The 25,577-nt window shown below is 37.0% G+C and overlaps 2 protein-coding genes across 3 annotated transcripts; both read left to right on the forward strand.

The window, feature by feature from the left end:
• Nucleotides 1-8,716: 8,716 nt before the first annotated feature.
• Nucleotides 8,717-14,104, forward strand: LOC109005264 (pre-mRNA-splicing factor 38). The gene is made up of 6 exons (XM_018984104.2): nucleotides 8,717-9,128; nucleotides 10,161-10,282; nucleotides 10,369-10,459; nucleotides 10,621-10,747; nucleotides 11,063-11,133; nucleotides 13,390-14,104. Exons 1-6 carry the CDS (start codon nucleotides 8,839-8,841, stop codon nucleotides 13,895-13,897), a joined length of 1,209 nt encoding a protein of 402 aa, XP_018839649.1. The 5' UTR covers nucleotides 8,717-8,838; the 3' UTR covers nucleotides 13,898-14,104.
• Nucleotides 14,105-15,438: 1,334 nt separating this feature from the next.
• On the forward strand, nucleotides 15,439-24,946 carry LOC109005263 (eukaryotic translation initiation factor 3 subunit A-like). 2 transcript variants are annotated; one of them, XM_018984102.2, is made up of 14 exons: nucleotides 15,439-15,545; nucleotides 16,742-16,813; nucleotides 17,252-17,733; nucleotides 18,787-19,002; nucleotides 19,167-19,535; nucleotides 19,622-19,651; nucleotides 21,103-21,330; nucleotides 21,415-21,576; nucleotides 22,292-22,513; nucleotides 22,605-22,811; nucleotides 22,887-23,093; nucleotides 23,524-23,604; nucleotides 23,800-24,001; nucleotides 24,212-24,946. In XM_018984102.2, the coding sequence occupies exons 2-14, from the start codon at nucleotides 16,768-16,770 to the stop codon at nucleotides 24,715-24,717; spliced, it is 2,958 nt and encodes a 985-aa protein (XP_018839647.1). In that variant the 5' UTR covers nucleotides 15,439-15,545; nucleotides 16,742-16,767; the 3' UTR covers nucleotides 24,718-24,946. The 2 variants fall into 2 exon arrangements, with proteins under 2 accessions (XP_018839647.1, XP_035551618.1); XM_035695725.1 differs by lacking the exons at nucleotides 15,439-15,545; nucleotides 16,742-16,813 and adding an exon at nucleotides 16,868-16,928.
• The last annotated feature ends 631 nt before the right edge of the window (nucleotides 24,947-25,577 follow it).

The raw sequence follows: 25,577 nt of genomic DNA on the forward strand, positions 1-25,577 counted from the left end.
GGTAGGTTAGGGCCTTATAGAAATGGGCTTAGTTCCAGGAACAAGGTTGATTGCATGATACTTGGACCTGGATGGGGGTAAAAGCCTTTACGCTATTGAAATACATCAGTATATAATGGCTTGTAGTGCAATTGAGCTTTCCCCTTCCACCTTCTATTCAGTGCCATTCTCTTCCTCTAACATCTAGAGCATTACTAATTTTTTCTCAAATTTATTACACTGGTTCAAGTACCTTTCTTCAATGAGTTGGATTGCTACTAGCCCTTTTAATTCCACTGGTCTCCCTTGATAAGAAAAGTTTATGGTCAACTCTTCCAAGTTTCACAAAACAGTTCTTAATTTTTTGAGCCATATACCTAGGACTATGTCGCAACCAGCCAACACTAACACATGTACATCTAGGAGAAACATGTGTTTTGTATTCTGACCCTCGCCCCTTCACTCTTCCTTTCATTGGGTAGCAACTCCCCATTAGCCACACCCACCATCACCTTTCCTCCACAATTCACAAGTAAATTGCTTATTTTAACTATGATTGGGTCTAGGAAGTTATGTGTGGATCTTGTGTCAATAAGGATTGTAATCCATGTGGACCCTATGGTGATGAAATTCATGGACCTAACTCATCTCATAAAACCGGTTGTATAAGAGAGAATTGCTCATTACTTATAAACATGCCCAAGACCTTGTCCACAGTCAATGTGGGACTATTCTTCAACACTCTCCCTCACGTGCAGGCCAGTATTTTTTCTGGTCCTTGTCACGGGGTAAGTAGTGTAGGCCCACATTCATCCTGTGGCAGGCTCTGATACCATGATGAAATTCATGGGTCTAACTCATCTCATAAAACTGGTTGTATAAGAGAGAATTGCTCATTGCTTATAAACATGCCCAAGACCTTGTCCACAGTCAATGTGAGATTATTCTTCAACATATGGTTCCCTTCACCCTAATAGTTCTTAGGTTATGGGAGCCAGTCAAAACATGTAATGAAATTTATGGCCCTTCCTTGACAGTGTTCAATTCCATTAACCGCATTTCTACAGTTCTACTTCCTTCTCAGCGGTCACAAATTCCTGCTCATTTTCAGTCATCTTCCCAGTTAACACTTCTTCTATAAGGAATAACTTAGGGTTTTGCCATTTGTGTCCAAGACTCCATTTTTCGTCACAATAATAGCATAATCCATTCTCCCTTATTTCCTTCATCTGGTTTTGATTTATTCTTTGGACATGTATAGTTGGTTTTGATTAGATATAATTTTTCAATATTCTAGGTTCCAGAGTGTAGGATAATCTTGGAAACACACAAGGGCTTGTCCTTCCATATGGAAGGAAGCCAATGTAATCATTTGCTATGGTTGTGTATTGTAAAAAGCAAATAAATTGTGTACCTTATATAGCTATCTTGTCGGGTCCTCCCCTTGGAATAATGGAAAATCTAATCTGGCAGATCTGGTATGGGGTTCTCCTTGGGGATTGTTTCCCTCCTCATGATGTTGTACTCCAGAAGATGAGTCTCCTAAAGTCTTACCACTAATTTTCTTTTGCAGCTCTAGGGTCAAGGCAGCAAGATGCTGCATCACAACATCATTTTGCCTTTTAAGGGCAAGCATTTCTGTCTCAAGGTTTTGTTATTGAGTATTAGTGGTTCTTTTCAGAGCAGTCAAGCCATCTTGGAGATGATTCAGGTGTGTTCCTTCTGCCATGGTGATGAGTTATTTTCAGTGCACTGAGACAAGTGTATCTTTGATACCAAATATAACAAATCTGATTGAAATGTAAAAGTGATGGTGAAATATCCCACTTCGAGGGTGAGAAAACCTCCAAAAAAATTAGAGAAAAATTGAAAGAAAAGTTCTATTACATTCTGCATAAAGAAAATAGAGTAGCACTATTCAGTACAAATAGCTGACAATGCCTAATGGTAATGCCCTTCCCGAACATGAGTTTGGTTGCACAACAACTCATAAAACAAAAAGTAGCAAATTAACCAAAATAAGACAATAAGTTTATTTCACCCAACGAGGGCCCATGAGCCCAAGAGCCCATTAGCATGTAGTTTGAGGCCTCTCTTCTCAATGTACTTCGATGCCTCAGTTTGAACAGTTGCCTTAGTCCTCTCTCAGTTTTGTTTTCTAGGGTTGTCATAGGGGACAAAATAAACATCCTTGTGTGTTCTTTTTTTCTAAGCGGAGACAGAGATTTGGTAAAACAGTTTTGCTGAGTGTAAATTGATGTGTAAATACATCATTTGCTATGTAATCCATCACTATTTTTTAAAAAAATAAATCAAAATATTAGTATGCTTTATAGCATAAGCTGGTAAATATAAACTTGATTAGCATTGAGTTTGTTATCGAAAAAATACAGAGGAATGACAGAGACATCTACGCAAAGGATGGCATGAGAAATCTTTGCATATAGCTAAATAGAGAAAAATTTCTATAGATAATATTAATTTTTTGGGATTAACTACAAATCGGATGCGGTGAATAAGTGGCTTCTACACCCTCCAATAAAGGGTGGGTCTACGCCCACTGCTGGGAGCTCCCACTCCCACTTCCGCTATTTTATTTTTTATTTTTATATTTTTTTTTAATATTTTTTTTTAAAATTCACAATATTATTAAAAAATACATACTTGATCACAAAGTAAGTAAAAGCCCATGTCTGAGATCTTTTTTTTTTTTCATGATCAAAACACAACCCTGCAAAACAAGCAAAAACTCACATCAAGAGAACCACAAAATGTTCAACTTTTTAGTGAAAATTTAACAACACCATTCCCAATTTCCCAGAGCCTTCAAAATTAATGTGCTAAAAACTGATGGAAATCTCATTTGAATAAAAGCTTTAACAGAACTAGCAATTCAGATACGTACTCAAGATATTTTCGGGTGAACAACAACAGATATCTAAAAAAATATCCTTGTTTTCTACAATATCATAAGGGAAAACCTTATAAACGGTCGGGCTATTGAATACCCAATAACAACCCTCCAATTACAACCCACCACGTAGCTCTTCCATTTTACATGTTGTGTACATGTCTACACCAAAGCCTTCAATCCATTTCTTAATTCTGGGACTAGCATTTCATCCCCCTCGAAGACTCACCGAAGCCCTCCTCCTCCCTCTTCCACCTAAGCGCACACTGGTCACCTTCTCCGGTGCGGAAGCCTCATCCTCTCTGAAATCCTCTCCCTCGAAGCCGGTCACCTTCTCCGATGCGGAAGGCTCATCCTCTCCCTCAAAGCCTCATCTTCTTTTTCTCCCTTTCTTTTTGTCTGCGTGATTGGGGAGTGTCACTGCGAATGATTCATAAAATGTAATGACTCTGTTGTGTGAATTGCTTGTAAAGAGGAATACAGTGAGTGTAATGGCTACTGGAATGATGGAAGAATAAGAAGGCACACAAGATGTTTGATGAAAGGCTAAGTAGAGCCATTGATACGAGCTACTGAGCCTGTTTTTGGTAGAAGATTTTGCTACTGTCCAAACAAAATAAACTAGCTACTCTAAATCTGTTGTTGGAATCCGTTATTAGCAACTAACTGAGTTTTGTTACTGGAATTCTTTATTAGAAACTAACTGGAATCAAAATAAAGATCTCAATAGCTTGTTGCCACTCAGTGGATCTTATGGCTTGTGAAAATGATGTTGGTTCAGGAAGGACAAGAATGTTGGTTCAGTAGTGAAAATGCTTTTGGTTCTGATGTTGGTTTTTTTTTATGGCGGCGACCTCTGTGGACGATGACGGCTATTGTGGTGGGCGACGGCTCGACTGTGGTGTAAGGTTGTGATGGGAAATAGAAGAAGCTGAGGGAGAAAAGCTTCGACAGACAAGGGGTGCGACAAAGGAAAACCACAGTGGGGGGGACGGAGCTTGGTGGTGCGACGACATCTGGCTGTGGAGACGACGGAGTTGGTGCGGTGCAGCTGTGATCTGCGTACTGTGCTGTGGCAAGGCAAGTTCGAAGATTTGTAAGCTTGAAGTTGATTTTGAAGATCAGCTGAGAATGTCTCTTTTCTAATTTGTGTAAGCTTACCTATGTGTCAGTCTGTGATTGTGGGCTGTTATTCTCAGAAGTTCAGCCCGGCCGTTTCGAAGAGAAACTGATATCATAAACGCTTCATTTAGAGAAAAGGGAAATGACCCAGATTGTAAAAATTAATGAAAATTCATGAGACTTTATTTCCAACTTGTCACACAACCAAATTTGCTGCAGTGCTGCTATTCTATTCAATGCATAGGTATATATAGATATACATTTCAATTTCTATGTTCCAACAACATTTTTAAGTTCAAAAACTTCTAATAAGTGAGTTTCGAGACTGTGATGGCTTGCGGGGAAAGAGACTGAGGAGAGAGAGAGCGCACGACTAAGCAGATAGAGGGGGAAGAAGGAGAGAGAGGGACAAGAGCGTGTGTGTTTGGGCCCTGGGGATAAAGACAAAATATAAAATTCTCATCTCATCTCGTCATTACCATTTTTTCAAATTTCCACACAAAATATAATAAACAATTCAATTTTTTTAAATCTCAAATTAACATTTTCAAATTTTAAAACAATAATAATATTAAAAAATAATACTTTAAACTTTCATCTAAAATAAAAAATTATCATCTCACTTAGGGGTGATACCCGCCCCCTACGAGGCGGGGCCACCCCTCCCCCGCATATGCGGGGGTGGAAAATTTTTCCCCGTACCCCGCCCCCGCATGGGTCCCCCGTCTGCACCCCCGCATCCCCCTACTGAGCCTTAGGCCTAGAACATTTTCCTGGGCCCTAAATCGCCCAGAATCGATTTTTGGGCCATTTAGGGCCCAAAATTCATTTTTGGGTCACTTTGAGCCCATTATTTATATTAAAAAATATATAAATTTAAAAATAGAAAACAAATAATATATATATATATATATAAAATCATAGATTTAACTATTAAGTAGATATTAAGTTTCAACTATTAACTAATTAAGTAATAATCATCACTAAGGCAGTAAGGCACTATGCTAAAATAAATAGTTTACAATTATACAAATTAAGAGAATTAATAAACTATTATACTATTACAAACTCCTCTAAAAAAAAAATATTACAAATTGTACAATTAACTATTGTAGCAACATTACAATTAATTGTAAATTAACAAAATCATAATTTTCTAATTTGATTAATTTGATTTTGGGGTGGAGCCGTAGCGGTGAGTTCACTGAGTTGTGTCGATTGCTGTGAGACTGAAAATTAAGATCATAAAAGTTAATAAGTTATAAAACCTGAAATATTAATAAGTTAAAAATAAAACAAATTAGAATTAAAAAGTTATAAAGATGAAACAAAATTTTAAATGCAAAAAATAATTAGGGGAGAAATTATGCAAATCATGGTAATGGTGGGTCCAATACAAAGTCATACTGCATCGAATGTAGCTGTAGACGCCGTTTCATGTATCACTATAAGTATTAAATTTGAAATCAAATAAATGAATACCAATTAAATGAAAATAAATAAATTTAAATAAGAAATTAGAAAGTGAAATTAAAATAAATACCAGATCCAGACTGATCATTACCCTCCTCCTCAACATCGGCCTCCTCATACTCAAGAACATCCGGAACATGAATTGGAGTTCCCTTGATCCAATTATGCATGCAAATCAAAGCCTCCACAGTGGCAGGAGCTAATGAACTCTGAAATGAATCTAATACAAACCCTTCGGTGTTAAAGGCCGACTCTGAGGTTAGGCTACTGTGCTAACATGGATGACCAAGTGTGCGGGCTATCTCTCCAAGGATGAGATATTTCACGACATTTACCTTCCACCAACTTAATATATCGAAATCTTGTGGAAATGGTAGAATCTTTGCTGCTAAGTATCTGTCTATCTCTGACTGAGCCTCTACAGAACTCCGAAGGATGGGGGTCTGCTCATACCCCTCACCTCACTCCAATCTACGCCTTTTCCCAACCTCGACTTCAAGAAAATGTGAGCTTGAGGCTGAGGGGGTAGGTGTAGGTGCCACAATATTACCACCCCGCAGGGTGGAAAACTCATCAAATAATCTAGTAAGGGTTTCCCGAATCCTTGCCGCAATAAGCTCCGCCCATACTTGCCCGTACGCAAGGGCCAATCCAAATATCATGTCATCCAACTTATACTTCGGGTCAAAGACGATAGCTATATATAACAAAATATTAGCCCTAGTTAAATCTCCCCAATATTTGTCGTATTTTGTCCTCATAATCAATGTCATCTCCTGCAGTCTAATGTGAGTACCCGCGACCATGTCATCTAATTCTTCTTTTACCCTACATATTTGCTGACATACAACCTTGGATGTAGGGTACAAAATTCCAGATAGCCTCGTGGTGACATCGTAAAAAAGCCTAAAAAACTCTACAAAAATAGTTACAATTTCCCAATCATCATCTATGGGTTTCCTCAATCCCCCATAATCATCAAAATATTTAACATATTGGATGTCTTCGTCACCCAATAATGCAAATGCCAGCCTATATTCTTGGGCAGCCTCCAAAATCAGAAATGTTGAGTTCTATCGTGTAGACATATCAGTACAAAGGCCCTTCTTAGATGTTAGACCCGCAGATCTCGCAGCAATTTTGAATTTCTCCAATCTCGAAAGAGAAGATCTCACTCATCTCACAGCAGTCCTAACCCGATGCATATCAATATTGTCCTACTACTACTATTGTATATATGTATATGTGTGTATATATATACATATATGGTGTATATGAGTTATTCTACTTGCAAGTCAGTCATGTGGAAGATACATATATGCTCTACACTGCTAATATGGTAGTATTTGATTTATAAGAAAAATTTTAATTTGCAAATCAAATCTTATATCTACCGCACCAACTTGCATAATGTAGTTTTTCAATATAAAACAGAAAGTTACACAATGAAAAAAAGATTAAAAAATAAAATAAACTAAAGGAATGGTGCATAGGGATAAGAAAGTTAAGACAACTAGAGGCATATGGTCCTAAAAGGGACTAGTACTAGGAGTGGTCCTCTCTTCTTAACTCACAACATTTAAGGTCCCAATTTTATTGATTAATGCATACATATATTGCTCATGATCATAAATTGCATGCACTACTTAGTTATAAAATTTAATTAAACAACTTAAAAATGATATTGCTTCATGTGTGTGAGATTACTTATGGTCACAATTAATTACTAACTAATTAACTACATGATGATCAATCCATTAATACCATTTTAATTTCTATCAAGATGTATGTTAATTCCCCAATGACTTAATAGCCATGCAGTACCTAAGTATCTGTATTTTTTTTTATCCTTTAATCTTTTTTTTTTTAATTTCTTTTTGAGGTGGGCTGGGGGTGTGAAATCATCATTTATCTTAAAAGTTTAACCTGATGGGAAAATGTAGATTTTTAGATTGGAACAAACATTTACTTTAGATTTTTAGGGGGAATTAAACATTCACAGGGAATTAAACATTTACAAACATTCAGATTAGAACATTTAATTTAAGTCTCTAATTAGTGAACAACAACTGTTTACAAACATTTACATAGTTTAATTACAAACATATACATAGTCTAATTAATTTAGATTGGATCATTGGAGCCCTAAATTAATTTAGGGGTTGCAAAGATTGAAACCCCTAAATTAATTTAGGGTTTCGGATTGGAGTCCTAGTTTAGGGTTCTAATCCAAATTAATTAAAGTCTTAGACACAAATAATATGGCACTCTTTAAAGTATAAATCAAACAAAAAAACAATAATTACAGAAAACAAAAGAATTCACATGCACGGACTCATTCAAAGTTCAAACCACATGTACAATCTAAGCTCCACAGCACATAATTCACAAAAATCCCATCCTCCATCTCCGATAAACCCCATCCTTCCTCCAATCTCCATTACAAACATAAATCACAAAAAAAATAAAATTTTGAATTTAGGTTTCTTATCTTTGGATCTTCGGTGACGGAGATGCAGAGAGAGGGATTGGGTGCGAGTCGTGCGACGACGACATTGAAGGGGACGGCGATGCAGAGAGACGGACTGGGTGGCTGGGTGCGACGCCGGGAACTCAGAGAGAGGGAGAGACTGAGAGTTGCAGCAGGAAGACGAAGAAGTGAGCACTGAGCGAGGGAGGGAATCAGGAGAGGGGGCGAGGGGTAGGATTTTGTTATAAACCCAGGTATGAAACGACGTCGTTACATGCCTGGGTTAAAAAAAAATAAACCTACGCATGAAGCGACGTCGTTTCATATCTTTTTTTATATATAAATATATAAATATAAAATATATATATCCGGGGCGGGGGTCACCCCCACCCCCCCCCCGCCCCTGGAGAGAGGCCCAAATGCGGGCGGCTGGCCCCGCCCCCCTCATCGGCCGGACAGGGTGGTCCGCCCCGCTGCCCACCCGTAATCTCATTCTCCAAATATTTCTCTAATCCTAGCCTTTCCCGACAATTTTTTTATTAGACCTTATTTGGTTATAGATAAAATAAGATGAATTACAATCATAAAAGTTGAAAGTAAAATAAAAAGTTATTAAAATATTATATTTTCAATTTATTTTTATTTAAAAATTTAAAGAATTAAATTATTTATTATTAAAATTATAATAATTAAATAAAATAAATTAGAATAATTTGTAGCCAGCCCTAATTCTTCAGCGAAACGCACCGATTCCGCGTTTTTGAAGTCATCCTTAAAACTCGCCGTCCTCTTCACTTGCAGTCTCTTTCTCTCTCATGGTTAGGGTTAGTCCGAGGGTTTGGGTCTGAGAATTCTTTTTCTTTTTTGGGTTGGAGACGTCGAAATGGCGAATCGTACGGACCCAGCGGCGAAGAGCATAAGGGGGACAAACCCACAGAACCTCGTGGAGAAGATTCTGCGGTCAAAGATCTACCAGAACACGTACTGGAAGGAGCAGTGCTTCGGTCTCACCGCGGAGACCTTGGTCGACAAAGCCATGGAGCTCGACCACCTCGGTGGGACCTTCGGCGGGAACCGTAAACCCACGCCCTTCATGTGCCTTGTCATGAAGATGCTCCAGATCCAGCCCGAGAAGGAAATCGTCATTGAGTTCATCAAGAACGACGATTACAAGTAACTCTCTTTCTCTTTCTAGTAGATATCTATTTTTATATTCTACGTGTTTTATGGAGTTTCTGGGGAAGAAGAGGGGATTGAGAATCTTTGGAGGCTCATAACTTTTTGCTTTTGGAAAAACTTGACGAGGAACTGATGAATTGAGCTAAAATTGAGAGTTTAACGAAACATTTCTATTATGTTGACGGAGGATGAAGATTAAGATGAAATTCAGTTGTATCCTAGGATTGTGTTTGGTTGTTCACAGAGTAGAGGACAGGACGGAAAGGGAAAATCTGTAGGCTTGCGGGAATTTTCATTGACTTCATCAACAGCGAGAATTTCCTATTTGCTTATTTTATTTTTAATTTTGCTGTCGTTGCTGAGGGTTCGTACGGATGCTGAGATTTTATCCAATTCCATGGTTCCGAGCAGGGTATTAAAGAAAAGAAAAGAAAATCTTGTTATTGCTTATGGTTGCTTAGATTTAGAGTAATGCCGACAGAAGGTGATGTCAATTAGAGCAATTTTTTTTACCAGGCCGAAGTTTGATGTGGAGTTTATAAGAGTGTTTGGATGCTGAAATAGAGAGGAAAAAGTACAACAATTTTTTTATTAGAACATTTACTAGCTTTTTTATGTATTATGTACTAACTTGTAATTTGATTTTTTTGGTCTTAAAAATGTGTTTTTATGTTTGGTTGAATATAATGTTTTCAAAAGAACCCCAGGGGTTGGCTCAAGTGGTAAGAGCCTTGGTCTTGGTGGTATGTTCCGGGTCTAAGGCTCGAATAACCAAACAATTTCTAGTGGCCATTAGACTGGGGGAACGTCCCTTTGAATTACTGGAGGTGCACTTATGGGAAAGTCCTTATCGAGGCCTGTGCACCCTCAGGATTAGTTGGGACTTTGTTCTCAAACACCCGGTGCCAATAAAAAAATTGTTTTCAAAAGTCTCTTTGCAGTTCTAATGGGTTTCACAACTCCTTAATTCTGCATTGGCTTTGTGCTATTTTCACGTTAACATGAATTTCAATTTTTTGGGTGCAGATACGTGCGAGTACTTGGTGCATTTTATCTGCGTCTCACTGGAACTGATGTTGATGTCTACCGGTACCTAGAGCCTCTATACAACGATTATAGGAAGCTGAGGCAAAAACTTCCTGATGGACGTGAGATCCTTTACACACTTAACCTATTGCTCACTCTTATGTATACAGTCACTTACCTGTTATTTTTATAACTCTGATTGTATCAGAATTCTCCTTGACACATGTGGATGAAGTTATTGATGAACTTCTGACAAGGGATTATTCATGTGATATTGCTTTGCCACGTATCAAGAAAAGGTAATTTGTTTTGTTTCATTTTCTTTCTCAGCAATGATAACTTTTATTTTTAACTTGTATCACCTGAGAATGTTGGGTTTCCACCTATTTGTGTGTAATTGGCCTCTATTGTAAGCTTCCTGTTCTGATTTTCTCTCTTTTGTTTATATGACTTTCTACAGATGGACTCTTGAATCGCTTGTTTCACTAGAACCTAGACAGAGTGTCTTGGAAGATGATTTTGAGGAAGAGGAAGAGAAAGAGGAGAATGAACAACTTGATGGTTTTGAAGATGGGGCCCACGAAAAGGTCACACATTTACCTCACTATCTAACCTCTATATTCGATAGAAAGATTTGCAGGGAAGGAAAGGATATGGAAGGAGAGAGTCAGAGACAAGTGTCATCTCTTGTTCAAGAATGAAATCGAGAGGGATAGAATTTACATTATTCTATTTCTTTTTTCATCCTGATGGAAGTCCTATAATTTTCTCTCCCCAATGATACACCATATCATTTCCTCTCCTCTCCTTTCTAAACTCTCCAACATACTGGAAAATAAATGTATCTTGCTGTTACTTTGAAGTCTTGTTGTTTTTCTCAATTTTTTATTTTTTTTTATCAGGACTATTATCGTGGGCGAAGCCCTGCTAGAGAAAGAGATAGGGATAGAAGACGTGACCGTGACAGATACAGGTAGGATTCTTTGTAAATTTCTGGTTTTGGGTTTTCTTCTTTTTGTGTGACTCTTAAATGAATATTTAAATGTTGTAATTGGCCCTTGTTTAGCCTTTTCAGTAAGTAATTGAAATTTTGTTATAAGTGCATAAGATTGAAGTACATTGAGATGGGTACCAGAAAGTTACCTAGCTAGAAATAGATAAATAAAAAGATGCAAGAAAATCATGAAAGCTGTCTGAAGGAGAAGAGGGTTGATAAAGAAAGTCTTGATCTACTCCATCTTCTCTTCATGGGCCTTGATATTTCTATCATTGATTTCCCTCCAAATACACCAAATAAGGCATGTAAGAACCATTTTCTACACTACTGAAATTTGTGGGCTACGACCTAATCCTCTCCATCAGTGAGAAAGATCAGCTATTATTCTAGGCATGACCCAAGTCAAACCAACTTGGCTAAAGAAATCGTTCTGCCGAGCACTAGCCACCTCTTAAATGTGGTAGAAGATGATCATACACTCCCCACTTCTCTTGCACATGCAACACCACTCCATCATTACAAGGTATATTTTATTTAGTGGATTTAGGCTCGTTTGGATACTAAGAATATCTCAGAATATTTATGAATAGTAATGAAATAGTTTGTAAATAGTTTGTGAATAGTAGTGAAATAGTTTGAGAATATCTGAAAATACTTGAGAACAGTTGTGTTCCGAAATGGACCTTTAATCTGTTATGATAGACACTTATGTCTTCTAACAGAATGTTATGCTTTCTCCCTTAACACAGGGGTCTTGTTTGTATTTCCATTCCTTATAAGTTTCTATCTTGGTTCCATGCTTGCTTAGGATTGTACAGGGCAGGCCAGGCTGAGTTTGTGCTTTTCACATTATCTCATTGCTTGCCTGCTTTTAAATGATATGACTTGAAGGGGCTTTTCAGTCAACATCGAGTCTCATTTTACACATGAAAGAGTTCTAGTAGCTTGGTTGGTTTCAACTCGGTCCCACCTGAGGTGGGTTTTCTGTTAACTTGGGCTTAACTATATGCGTAAAACTGTAAAAGTCTTCCTACCTAGTATGTGAAAGTGATCTGCTTATCAAATCTGGCACATTTTTGGTATTCTTCCCGTCGGCCCTTTTTAAGTTATTCAATTCTGCTATGGTTTTGAGAATCATGAGCTTTACCTTACCGGAAGCTGTTGCCCTCTTGTTTGCATATATGCAATTACCTGTGTTGTTCAGGTTCATGTTACTGCCATGGCATTTAAAGCCATTTGGTGGCTTAACTTTGCTTCCTACAGTGAACTTATATGATCCTGCCAGGTTTCTCTGTACTGACAGTGTGCAGTGAGAAGTATGATGGATCGTACATTACAATTGGATTCAATAATCATTCATGGTCTTTCTTGTCCCATGTCACTTAGAATTGGAATAAAAAGACCTATGCTGTCCTCAATGAATTAGCTAAATTCCAAAAAATTACTTCAAATAGCTATTAGGACATAAAAACTGTAGCACTACCAAACAATTGTTTACTATTATTTCATCCCTCTCCTCTGGCTTTTTCTCTTTCTACTGAAATCTATGAAGGAAAAAAAAGGGTCTAAATAAAATTAAATAAATTAGGTAATTAAAATAAATAAATAGGCAGAATGGTAAAATACGATAAAATTAAATAAATTAATAATTAAAAAAAAAATATTATTATTTTATTACTATATAATGAATAAATGGATAATCCAATGTGGAGATTTGATGTGAATGGAATAGCCAAAGCCAAATTCATCTCATATTAGCTAAAACTTGGGTTTAGCTTTGGCTATTGCAATGAGAGTATGGCCAATGTGAAAGCTGATACTTATGGGTGTAATCGAAGCTGTTTGTGTAAAAAAATATGTAAATTGAGGCATAGACATGCACGCTCACGTCTGAAAGGTGGTTACCATAAATACTTTGCTCTTATCAAAAGTGATGCGGTTAAAGCCACAAGTGGTTTTGAAGCAGCTTCCTGTTGTGCTACATCTCTTGAATATGCCAGATTTCATTTTTCTGTTAATGTGCTGAAAAAAGAATGATGGATCACTCTTTACTCTTGTATAGTTGCATATTTGTTTCATGTGCCATCGGTTTTCTTCAATTAGCATCTAAGAAAATCTTATTGCACTTCTTTCATTTGGAACTTATGAATCAAACTATATTTTCAAACCTTTTGTTTGTTATAGAGTTTCTAATTTTTTGATTTTACAGTTTTGTTTTTTCCAATTTTGCAGGGATCGAGACTATGACAGAGACTATGATAGGGAACGTGGGCGTGGGCGAGAAAGAGAGAGAGACAGGGATAGAGAGAGGGATAGGGAGAGGGATAGAGAGAGAGAGAGGGATAGGGATAGGGACAGGGACAGGGACAGGGACAGGGATCGTTACCGCCTGAGAGACGAGAAGGACTATGGTCGTGATAGAGAGCGAGAAAGGGAGTGGGAAGGTAGAGAGAGGGAGAGGCGAGACAAGGACCGTGGCAGGAGGAGGAGTCACTCAAGAAGCCGAAGTAGAAGTAGGGATCGCAAGGATCATGAGGGTGGGGAACACCGGAAGAGACATGCACGCAGCAGTGCCAGTCCGAAAAGGCGAGATGGACCTGATGACAGCATCACTCGGGAAGAGCCAAAGAAGAAGAAAGAAAGAAAGGAGAAGAAGGATGATGGGACAGACCACCCAGACCCTGAGATAGCTGCAGCTAACAAGCTTCGGGCATCCCTTGGGTTGAAACCGTTGAAGTAGGTGCTAGGATCGTTTGTGAAATGGTGGTTTCTGTTAACATCAATGGATATATGAAGTTTGTGGACCCATTACTTGTAGTAGCAGCCTGGGATTGCCAGTATTGGATGTATTACAGATCATACACATGTATGTCAATATTATATGAGTTGTCTCCAATATTTTTTGTGAGAATCACGAGTTTTGCTGCTTGCATTCTCGGTTAATTAATTGTACTGTATTGATGCTGAGGACAAGACAACGTGGCGGCTTTGAGTGAAATCAAACAGAACGGATAGTCTCTAGTGCTAGATTAAGCTTAGAGAAGTTACTAATGTATATGCAAGGCTTTCCCGAGACAAGGAACCTTTGTCATCATCGGTTAAAGGCACAAACCTAGGTTCATTCTCTCGTCTAGTTCGACAAATGTGATATTTTTCACCCCATATCACAACTTTTTGAGGTTTCTGGAATTTGTAAGATTAATTTGTTGGCTCGATTTTTGCAAGTGGTCGGGCTCAAAGAAATTTTGGAAGTGAATCTTTCAGTGTTTTTTTTTTTTTTAATTAATTATTTCTTCCTTTCTTTTAGAATTCCAGACCGGTCTAAGGCACGCCACTTAACATGGGACACGCCAATCAAAAGTAATTTTTTTTAATATTAATTGAAGTGACATTTTTATACTAAAAATATGTTTGGCGCGTTTATAATCTAAGATTCTAACTGCAAATAGTCTTTTTGGAAATATATTTTGAGGAAAAAGACATTTGTAAACTCTTTTTTGGAATTTGTGAACTCAAATTTAATATTATTATTTTTTCTCTAAAAAATCATAACCATTTTTAGAGCTTTAATCATATTTGTACGGAAAATAAATTTGAGTAAGGTATTTATAATTGAAAATTTCTAAACATAAGTTTCATACTCTACAATCTGCACACCGACTTAAAAATGTCATTTTATTTTTTTAACTATGTAATAAAAATTATTCCAAATATGTTTGTAAGTAAAATATGATAAAAATGTAAAATGACATGTTTTTAAGTAGATGTGCAGAGTGTGAGACTTATGGATAGCACTACTCTTTATAATTTTACCTACAAGATTTATTTTATTTTAAAATTAAAATTTTAAATTTTAAGTTTCATAATTTTAAATTTTAAATTTTAAGCACAAAATCTTGATAGTGAGGTGAGAATATTTAGTTTTAGATGAAAGTTTAAAAAATTATTATTGTTTTGAGATTTAATAAAGTTGAATTTTCTATTATATTTTATATGAAAATTTAAAAAAATTATAACGATGAAATAAGAATTTTGTGTCTAATCTCATTTGCCAAACATATACTAGTATTTTCTAATGAATTTTTGTTTTATCTAGGGAAAGAACTTTTGCGATCCAAACATGTCCGGCCTAGTTTAGTAATATTCGTTCTAAACCCGGAATTAAGCAGTCCAAACCGCAACGGAGGATAGGCGTATAAAGCCCGATCCAATTCTCTTAAGTCGGCGCTATCTCGGCTGCAGTCGGATAGGCCCACATAAAACTTCAGCCCCCCTCCGAAGAAACAAAACCAAACAAAACAAAAGGCTAAAACCCTAAATGCGCTCGTCTTTTCCCTCTGTTTCACATAGCGAATAAGGGCGGCCACTGAAACCACCATCTCTCTCAGGTAACTCTATATCTCTCCCAATGTATCTAGTAGTATGCAGAGAATGAGGAAATACATTACAAAGAATTTTTCTTCGAAACGTATTATACATGAAATTTCAATATGTACGTCGGTTAGGAAGCTCGATAAAATATTTTATTATCTTAGGCTCGTATAGAGTGGTGATTGACATGGTCGACCTGCATTTGATGTTGAAGGAAAAAAATCCTGACATCTTTGGGTGTAAGCGTCTCTGACTTCGTTGTGTGAATATAATTGTTATTTTTTTTACTGGAATATCGATGGCGACTTGGAATCAGGTTATTCTGTAACGTGAGTGGTGTTGTTGTGTTGACTGCGAATTATATGAGAATGAAGGATTTTTTTGTTTTTGTTTTTATAAGTAATAAGAAAAGAATGTAGGAAGTATTTTTTATGCTTTTGGTCGAAATTTGTTATTTTTCCTTTGATAAGTAATAAAAGATTTTATTCCCGAGAAATAGGCATAAGCCCAAGTACACAGGACAAAATATCTACTACTTTCCAAAAACGAAAGGAAAACTAAAACAGATTCTGGAAATTATCTTCCATTACAAGAGCTTTAGCCCACAAACTCAAAGTACTAAAGAAAAAATCCCTAAGTTCTCCCAATGATCGTTCTTTGTCTTCAAAGCATCTCCCATTCCTTTCAAGCCATAGGCACCACATGACACAAGAAGGAATCATCTTCCAAACATGGACAGCATTCTTGCTAACCTTCAAACCCTTCCACCCTACCAATAAATCCACCACTTCCTTGGGCATTACCCAAAGTAAACCAGTCCGATTCAAAACCTCATTCCACAAGAATCTGGCCACCTCACAAAGAAGAAAGAGGTGGCGAAATTTGTTATTTTTAAAAATAGAAAACACCCATTTTGCAACAAAACCACACACACACACACACATGAATGTATATATATGAATGTATATATGTGGGTAAATATGCATGTATGTATTGGTAGTGGATTATTGTGCAACTCTGGGTGCGATGTAGAGGATCTGGTCCCGGATTTAAGTATTTGTATATTCAGTTTTTGCTGTGATATCATGCTTTGCACATGACAATAATCTTGGGTCCACTGGTAGATAAAGAAATTTAGAATTTTATTTACTTTTATCCCTTTTTGTTGGGCTGGAAAACTGCATTTATGTAATAATTGTGTCATTTGTTTCAGGCTATTGGTGATTTCATTGTGTCAATATGTCAGCTTTTGCCAAACCAGAGAATGCTTTAAAGCGAGCTGAACGTGAGTGGAAGTTTATACCTCTTTTGCTGAGTGTTAATATCATTTTTTCTACCTCTAAAATGGATTCTATCTTGATGTGCACATGTTGTATATCTCTACCTGAAACTTCGATTGGGTAAAACGTTTCTCCTTTTTTTATTTAATTACTTCAGTTCTTTTTTATTGTTTCTCTTTTATTTTCAGTGTTGTGGGTGTGGATGTTGCTTACTTTGATGTTGCTAGTTAACAACTATAGACATACTTTTGTCAGTTCTGTTTTGTCCTGTGGCAGATAGTTTAATGGTGTCAACTTTCATGATTTCCTTGTATCCGTTTCTAGTTCCTAACTAGGTGTAATCTCTTGTATACTTCCTGTGTACTTGATTTGAATATCAATATAAAATATCTTGTTACTTATCAAAAGATAGTTTAATTGACTTGTTTAATGCTTGGATGCAGAGCTGATAAATGTTGGTCAGAAGCAAGATGCCTTGCAAGCTCTTCACGATATTATAACCTCTAGGAGACATCGAGCATGGCAAAAGACACTTGAAAGGATTATGTTCAAGTATGTAGAACTTTGTGTTGACATGCAGAGGGGCAGGTTTGCAAAGGATGGTCTGATTCAATACCGCATTGTCTGTCAGCAAGTGAACGTTACTTCTTTGGAGGAGGTGATTAAGCACTTTATGCATCTGTCCACTGAGAAAGCTGAGCAAGCTTGTAATCAGGCACAGGCACTGGAAGAAGCTCTTGATGTTGATGACCTGGAAGCGGATAAAAGGCCTGAAGATCTAATGCTAAGTTATGTAAGTGGAGAGAAGGGGAAGGATAGGTCTGATCGTGAACTTGTTACCCCTTGGTTCAAGTTCTTGTGGGAGACTTATAGAACGGTGCTCGAAATCTTACGTAACAATTCAAAGTTAGAGGCACTTTATGCGGTAGGTCCTCTCTCAAACTCCTTTATGTTTCACGTGATTTTTTTTTTTTTCATTCCTACACATATTATGTGAATTTTGTCATGGTAGTGTCATCGTTTAACTTAATTTTGTAAATTGGTTATCAGAATTTTACTAATAGCATTTTCCTTTTGGGGTAGAAGATTTGAGTTGCTTGTAGTTATTCTGTAGGCTTAATCTTATCTAAATGAATGAGCGGACAGGAGTGTGTCTAGATGAATTAGAAAACTTGATCTTGCATGAATTGGCCAAAATGAGAGTAATATGTTTTGATCAATGGGTAGTTGATAAGGTTTTTTGAAGTCATTTAAATACTCTATATGATGAGCTGGGTTAGACGATGCAGTATTTGACCCACATTGTTGGTGGTGTTAAAAACATGCTACATGTGCTTAAAGCATGACGCCCCATATATGAGGGAGAAGCATTTTTTGAGGGGTTTTCTCTAAAATGTGTGATTCAATTAGAAATATCTGTTGATTGTTACACTTCTACCATACTACATGTTTTTCAGTTTTTATTTATTTATTTGGTATACAAAATGCACCATGTGGAGCTTGAACCCATATTTTCACTTTCACCCTATTTTTCCTAGAAAGATTGATGGGGCGGGGTGCCATCTGGAAAACTAAGAAGACTTTTTAGGTTTGTACCTTTACTTGTAAATGGGAAGTATTCGGGTTGTAACTTGCAGACAATATGCTGTTGCTTTTATATGCCTCTCAATTTATGTACTTGTCAAACATAAAAAATAAAAAAGTGTGCTTCTCAATTTATGTTATTTTAATTTTTTTATACCAGGTCTTCCTTCATATTATCAATGGATGGTGGCACGCCCATCATCACTTAAACTACCATGAGTTTTCTTTTGTGTTTATGCCATCTTTATGACCATGAAGGATCATAATTATAATCGTTGTTGAGAATGCTTTTTTACATTTGTGATGTGGTTTGTGAAATGATTATTATGCGCTAAATAGTAATCACCTTGTCAAAGAAAAGATGTTATTGTAGTGTTTTCAATGTCATGTGTAGATGACAGCACACCGGGCCTTCCAGTTCTGCAAGCAATACAAACGAACTACGGAGTTTCGTAGGTTGTGTGAAATTATCCGGAATCATCTTAGCAATCTTAACAAATATAGAGACCAAAGGGATCGACCTGACCTGTCTGCACCTGAGAGCTTGCAGCTGTATCTTGATACAAGATTTGAACAGCTGAAGATTGCTACTGAACTTGAACTCTGGCAGGTATCAGTGATTATTGTTAACTTGTTTCTTTACTTATCAAAAAAAGGTATCAGTGATTATTATGTTTGCATTTATCTATTTGATTAGAGTGTAAATAATAATTGTATTTTTGTACTGGGCGCATGATTTCTATTTCTTGTCATTACTTTTCCTGTTTCCTGCAGGAAGCTTTCCGTTCTGTTGAAGACATTCATGGATTAATGTGCATGGTTAAGAAAACCCCCAAGCCATCCTTGATGGTGGTTTATTATGCCAAGTTAACTGAAATCTTCCGCACCTCAGACAGCCAGCTTTATCATGCTTATGCATGGTTGAAGCTTTTCACCCTTCAGAAAAGCTTCAATAAGAATTTAAGCCAGAAGGATTTGCAATTCATAGCATCATCTGTTGTATTGGCTGCACTTTCAGTGCCCCCCTACAAGCATAAGCGTAGTGCATCACATTTGCAACTTGAAAATGAGAAAGAGCGCAACTTGAGAATGGCTAATCTTATAAGATTCAATCTTGACCATAAACTCGACAATGGAGAAGTGGTAATGTGATTTGTTCCATTGGATTTGCTTTCATGTTGTATCTACAATCAATATAATCTCATGCTGACAATATGTACTTTCTGCAGCTTTCGCGGTCGAACCTTCTCTCAGAATTGGTAAGCTTGTAATGGTCACTTTATTGATACTCGGTTGCTGGGGAGGGTGGATTTTTTTTTCTCGTCATCTAGAATATAGTCTGTTTATGATCAATATTTGAATTTTTGGTTGTACTTATCCATGACCTTTGGGTTTTGATTAGGGGTGACCATATGTAACACAACTTGTGAAGCTAACATGAACACGACACAAAATTAGCAGGTTTGGGTTTGACATTAACGGGTTTGTTTGACATTAACGGGTTTGGGTCAAAACAGGTTGACCCGTTAAGAGATAGTTTATAAAAGGGTCAACTTAACACGAAATCAACCCATTTTGACCCGTTTAGAATTTATTTCAAAATTAAAATTTTATTATTGTTAAGTTGTAATATTGTTATTTCTCAATATACTTATATTTTTATTGTAATTTTAGACCTATGCTCATATTTGTTATTGTATGGTTTGTAATATTGGTTTTATTTTATGTTAAAATTTGAAAAATATTGATATATATTTTTTAAGATATTATGGTCAATAATAAATATAGATTTTAATTTTTATGTGAAATTATGTTTATCAGGTCAAATGAGTTATGAGTTTTAGTTCAACCCGTTTACATGAAACAAAAGGGTTTAAATGGGTCGTGTCATGTTAACATATTTCTTATTAATTATTAAACTACCGATCAAAAATTAATTATTAAATTGGTCAAAACGGGTAACACGACACGACCCATTATCTAAATGGGTTGGGTTAAGGTTTGGAAGTTTACACGTTTAGCCTAATGGGTTGGGTTAGGGTTGACCTATATAGTCGAATGTTCATGACTTGACACGACACGAACACAACCTGAAAACACGATTTGCCACCCCTAGTTTTGACAATGTAGATTATCTACCTATTCCATATTATACTTCTGTATTTCCTAAATCTTTGCACCAAACTCCTAGGAATTGGCTCAAATTGTAAGGGCCTTGGTCTTGTGGTATACTCGCCTCCAGCCCACGGTTCAAACCTTGGGTGCAAACAATATCTAGGGGCTACGTCTCATCAGGGAAAGGCCGATGATTTACCTCATCTATGTGATGTGGGCACGCTACACAAGTTCAGTGTTTTACTGGACAAAATACATGTTGCATTTGCATGGTCTTTGGGATTCCTTGCCACCAAAAAAAATTCTTTGCAATGTATCTTATCCTGCAAATAAAGAACTCGTTGGCATTTCAATTTTTTAGAGAAAAATGATGTCAGGATTGTGCATAGCAGGCATGCGTCAATTTTTATTTTTAGTTCCTGGTTGTCATTAGTTTTCAAAAGAAATGGGTATTAACGTATTTCCTTTCATGATTAGAATGTTAAGTATTCATACACATCTACTTATTTGTGTATATATAGAAAAAGTATTTATACACAGTTGAATAATTAATGCTGGTTTGCTCTCAACTCTTCTGATTTTCTGTCATTTTCAGGTGTTGAAAGGTGTATTGAGCTGTGCAACACAGGAAGTAAAAGATCTTTACCATCTCCTAGAGCATGATTTTCTTCCTATGGATCTTGCATCAAAGATACAGCCCTTCTTGACCAAAATTTCTTACCTTGGGGGTAAGCTTTCTTCAGCTCCCTCTCTTCCTGAAGTTCAACTGTCAAAATATGTTCCCGCCCTGGAAAAGCTTGCTACCCTGAGGTTGCTTCAGCAGGTGCACTTGTGAACTTCATTGTACCACCCTTTTGTTCAAAGATAATTTGTTTTGCATCTCTTACTTTATATTATGTTTTTTCAGGTGTCTCAGGTGTATCAGACACTGAAAATTGAGAGTTTATCTCAGATGATCCCCTTTTTCGAATTTCCTGTGGTTGAGAGGATTTCTGCAGATGCTGTTAAATATAATTTCATAGCTATGAAAGTTGACCATATGAAGGGTGTTGTATTGTTTGGTAATTCAGTAAGTGAAATTCACACTTCCTCTGCTTATTTATTTTCCTGACAAAGGGAGGCTACAATTAGTTGCTGATTAGCTATTTATCCTCAGAAATAATATTCTGGTAAAACTTAAATTTCAGTTGTTCTGGGTATTAGATTGTGATTCTGATGATGCATCTTTTAATATATTTACTTGGTGTGTTCATCGTGGATAAAATATGCCGTCAATATTCCTCATTCATCTTGGTTCTTGAGGTTCTGCCATTCGATCAGTTTTTATGTTTCAATGCATTTTGAGTTATCCAAAAAATTGTAATAGGAAATGTTTCTTTGATGTTCTCAATCTCCCTTATAAAAATAAAATAAAGAAGAAGAGTTTTCAAACTCCCTTGTCCCTGATTTGCAAAATTACTCTTTTTTTCACCTTTCACCTTATCCATACAAAGAGAGTGGAGACCTACATCTCTCTCTCTCTCTCTCTCCCCTCTCAATGTTTTTCCCCTCTCAATGTTTTTATGTTCTTGCTTTCTGAGTCTGAGCTCTTGATCCCAATGGACCTTGCACTAATTCTGTACCTTTTTGTATGTTTTTTTTTTGGCTGAAATGAATGTGTACCAGATGTTTGGGAAATATTCCATCCATTCTTGCTGCCAATGGGATTGTAAAATTGTTTTGTTTTTTATATTTCTCATTTTGGAGTAAGAATTCGATTGATCTCTTTGGGCTTACTCTTACAGGGCCTTGACTCTGAAGGCTTCCAGGATCACTTGGTTATCCTTGCTGAATCCTTGAATAAAGCAAGAGCCAAGATTCATACACCTGCAAAGAAAGCACCAAAACTAGGAGAAATGTTGCCCAGTTTAGCGGATCTTGTGGAGAAGGAGCACAAGAGGCTTCTTGCTCGAAAGTCAATCATTGAGAACAGGAAGGAAGCACAAGAACTCCTGCTTTTGGAAGTGGTATGTCAAGCCTGCTTGCTGAGGACGTGGCTTTATTTTTTTTAATTTACTTAGTCTGAATGGAATGCAATTTTCTTTCTGTGCTTCCAAGGAACGAAATGCAGAGATGAGAAGGAAAAAGCAACAGCAGATTGCTGAAGAGGAAGAGAAAAGGAGGCTTGCATCTGAGATTGAGAAGAGGAAGAATCAAATGATCCTTGATGAAATACACGACAAGGAGATTGCACAAGCAAAAGCTCTACTTGAGGATGTTGGAAAGCACCGTAAGAAGAAGTTAAGGAAGTCAGTTTTAGATGGAGTAAGTGAAAATTTGTTCTCATTTAATCTTTATGTGCATGTATGGGCCAAGTTTAACAATTTTCTGTTTAAACAGGAAAATGTGACGAAACAAGCTATAATGGAGATGGCCCTGAATGAGCAGCTGAGGGAGAGACAGGAAATGGAGAAGAAACTACAAAAACTAGCTAAAACAATGGATTATTTAGAAAGAGCGAAAAGAGAAGAGGCGGCTCCCTTGATTGAAGCTGCATTTGAACATCGTTTAGTTGAAGAGAAGTTGCTTCATGAACGTGAGCAGCAGGTATGTTTATATGTTATCTGTTTGCTATCTGCTCACACACACTTGTACTTTTAGATGATGTTGCTTTTATATCAAGTTTTATCATGCTTCATTTGAGTTTAAATCTACCTTCACTTTCTAGTCCTTTTGCTCTCCCTTCTCTTACATTTGTACACACGCATACATGTGCCTGTGCGCTCACATACATGTGCATGCACAGATGCTTGTAGATGGTATTGCTTTTATATCAAGCTTTATCATCCTTTATTTGAGTTTAAATCTCCCTCCACTTTCCAGTCCTTTTTTCCTCTCTTCTTCTACATTTGTGCATAGATGAAGCTGTTGTTTATTTTCATTTGTTTTGATTCTTTCATGTTAAGGGTTGCAATATAGATTTGATGTCCCCCAAATGTACCATCTTTACTCTTTAGTTCTCTTTGATGCGTTGCAGCTAGAAGTTGAGCTAAGCAGACAGCGGCATGATGGGGACCTCAGGGAGAAGAATAGATTGACACGGATGTTGGACAATAAGGTCAGCTGGTTTTTGACTGATCTTTCAACCTTATTACCAGTGGAAAATTGCCTTTTATCTGTTTTGTGCATGTGCATACCTGGGCTTCTGTGATGGCATGCCATCTGTCCACTTATGACTTGTGTACAATGATATTTCACAGCGTTAGTGACTTTCATGCTCTTACAAATTTGCTGTGTATTCTTTCTTGCACAGATAATATTCCAGGAAAGAGTGACGAGCCTTCGGCAAGTGGAGTATGACAGACGTAGGGTGGAGAGAGAGGACCAAATTCAGCAAATGCTTCATACTCGGAAACGGGAGAGGGAAGCTATGAGAAAGACAATGTTTTTTGTGCAGAATGAAGAGGAGAAACAGAGGAAGATGGAGGAGGAGGAGGAAGCTCGCAAGCGGGAAGGTATATTTTTTTTCAGGAATGATGATATGATCATGTTGGTCGATCCCCTGAGAGGTGGTTCAATTCTGCCTTTATTAAGGCATATGAATGCAATTTTGTGTCCCAAGAATTTCTGAAGTTGCATATCATTCACGGATGCTTTCCCTTATTTTATTCCAGAAATCTTTCACTAATTTTCTTATTGTTAATTGGCATCATGAACAATGCCAGAGGCTGAGAGGCAAAGGAAGATAGACGAGGAACGCAGGGCAAAATTGGATGAGATTGCTGAGAAGCAGAGGCAAAGAGAGCGAGAATTAGAAGAAAAAGAAAGGAAGAGGAGAGAATCTCTTTTGGGGAGATCGATTAATGGGTTTTCTGAGCCTACTGTTGGTTCCCACCCATTGGAGCCTGGAGCTGTGGCTCCTGCTACTGCCGCAACCACTGCATCTGCTGCCGCAACCACTAAATCTGATGCTGCCGCAACCACTGCATCGGATGCTGCTGCCACTGCTGGAAAATACGTGCCTAAGTTCCGGCGAGAGAGAACTGAAGACTCTGGGCAGGCTCCACCTCCTGAACTAGATCGATGGGGTAGCAGCAGGCACGATGATCCCACGTCCCAACCCAGTGATAGGTGGCGGACGGAAGATCGCCGGCCCTCCTTTGGTGGTGGTGGCTCAAGATCTACTTGGTCCTCATCCAGAATACCTCCACGTGGTGGATCAGGACGCTGATTGTAGATGATCTTGGTTGAATTGCTTGAACAAAAACCCAGTTTTGATTCCATCAATGCTTGAAAGTTTTTGGCAAACCTAAGAAAATGATCTTAATCCGTTTCTGAGCACCTTAGAAGTCTGTAGTTATCTCTTTTTTGTCATTACATGGCAAATTCAAGACGCATGTTGTAATCTTAAAGCTTCATATCATCTGTTATTATTGTTATTATTTTCTACCTTTCTCCTCCGCCGTATTAGGTTCATACTGTTTTCATATTCTTTTTGCTCCATTGCAAGATTGACTGCTTTTAATCTGAAATGATTTATAAAAGTTTAGGATGAGCAACTCTCGTGTAAGCCTATAAAAGAAAATGAGATTTACTTGAAAAGGCTAATTTTTTTATGGTGAATTTTATTTTTTAAAGATTTGCGAGAGGCTTGCGCGCGAGGTTTGTATTTAGCATTATTCATTTTATGGAGACATATTATTCATTGTAATATTGTAGAACATATTATTAACAATTTATACTTACATTAATTGTTAATTATATATAGTAAGATGAGTGCATCACATTCTATACTTTAGAAGGAACCAACAATTTCTCTGTACGAGAAAAGGAGTTTCTCGGCACTTCGATGGATCAAAGTTTTCCTTGCTTTATTAATCCTATTTTCTTTGTTTTATGGAAGAACATTGAATTTGTATTGGTTTTGCAGTCATCCGATATTTTTCTGGCACTGATTTACTGCTTTGTCCAACCATTTCTCAATGAGCACTCTCAATCTCAATTAGAGAGAGTATATTTATTAAGTCTCAAATTATTTGTCTGTTATGATTCATTGTTTTTATGAGAAGTGCTACAATTATAAATAGATTA

Source organism: Juglans regia, chromosome 11 (genome assembly GCF_001411555.2).
Source record: "Juglans regia cultivar Chandler chromosome 11, Walnut 2.0, whole genome shotgun sequence".
NCBI lineage: Eukaryota > Viridiplantae > Streptophyta > Magnoliopsida > Fagales > Juglandaceae > Juglans > Juglans regia.

Coding starts and splice junctions, on each gene's coding strand:
- LOC109005264 (XM_018984104.2), top strand. CDS start 8,839: ATGGCGAATCGTACGGACCCAGCGGCGAAGAGCATAAGGGGGACAAAC. Junction 9,129..10,160: donor ATCAAGAACGACGATTACAA/GTAACTCTCTTT, acceptor TTTTGGGTGCAG/ATACGTGCGAGTACTTGGTG. Junction 11,134..13,389: donor CGTGACCGTGACAGATACAG/GTAGGATTCTTT, acceptor CCAATTTTGCAG/GGATCGAGACTATGACAGAG.
- LOC109005263 (XM_018984102.2), top strand. CDS start 16,768: ATGTCAGCTTTTGCCAAACCAGAGAATGCTTTAAAGCGAGCTGAAC. Junction 22,812..22,886: donor GGAAGTCAGTTTTAGATGGA/GTAAGTGAAAAT, acceptor CTGTTTAAACAG/GAAAATGTGACGAAACAAGC. Junction 23,094..23,523: donor TTCATGAACGTGAGCAGCAG/GTATGTTTATAT, acceptor GATGCGTTGCAG/CTAGAAGTTGAGCTAAGCAG.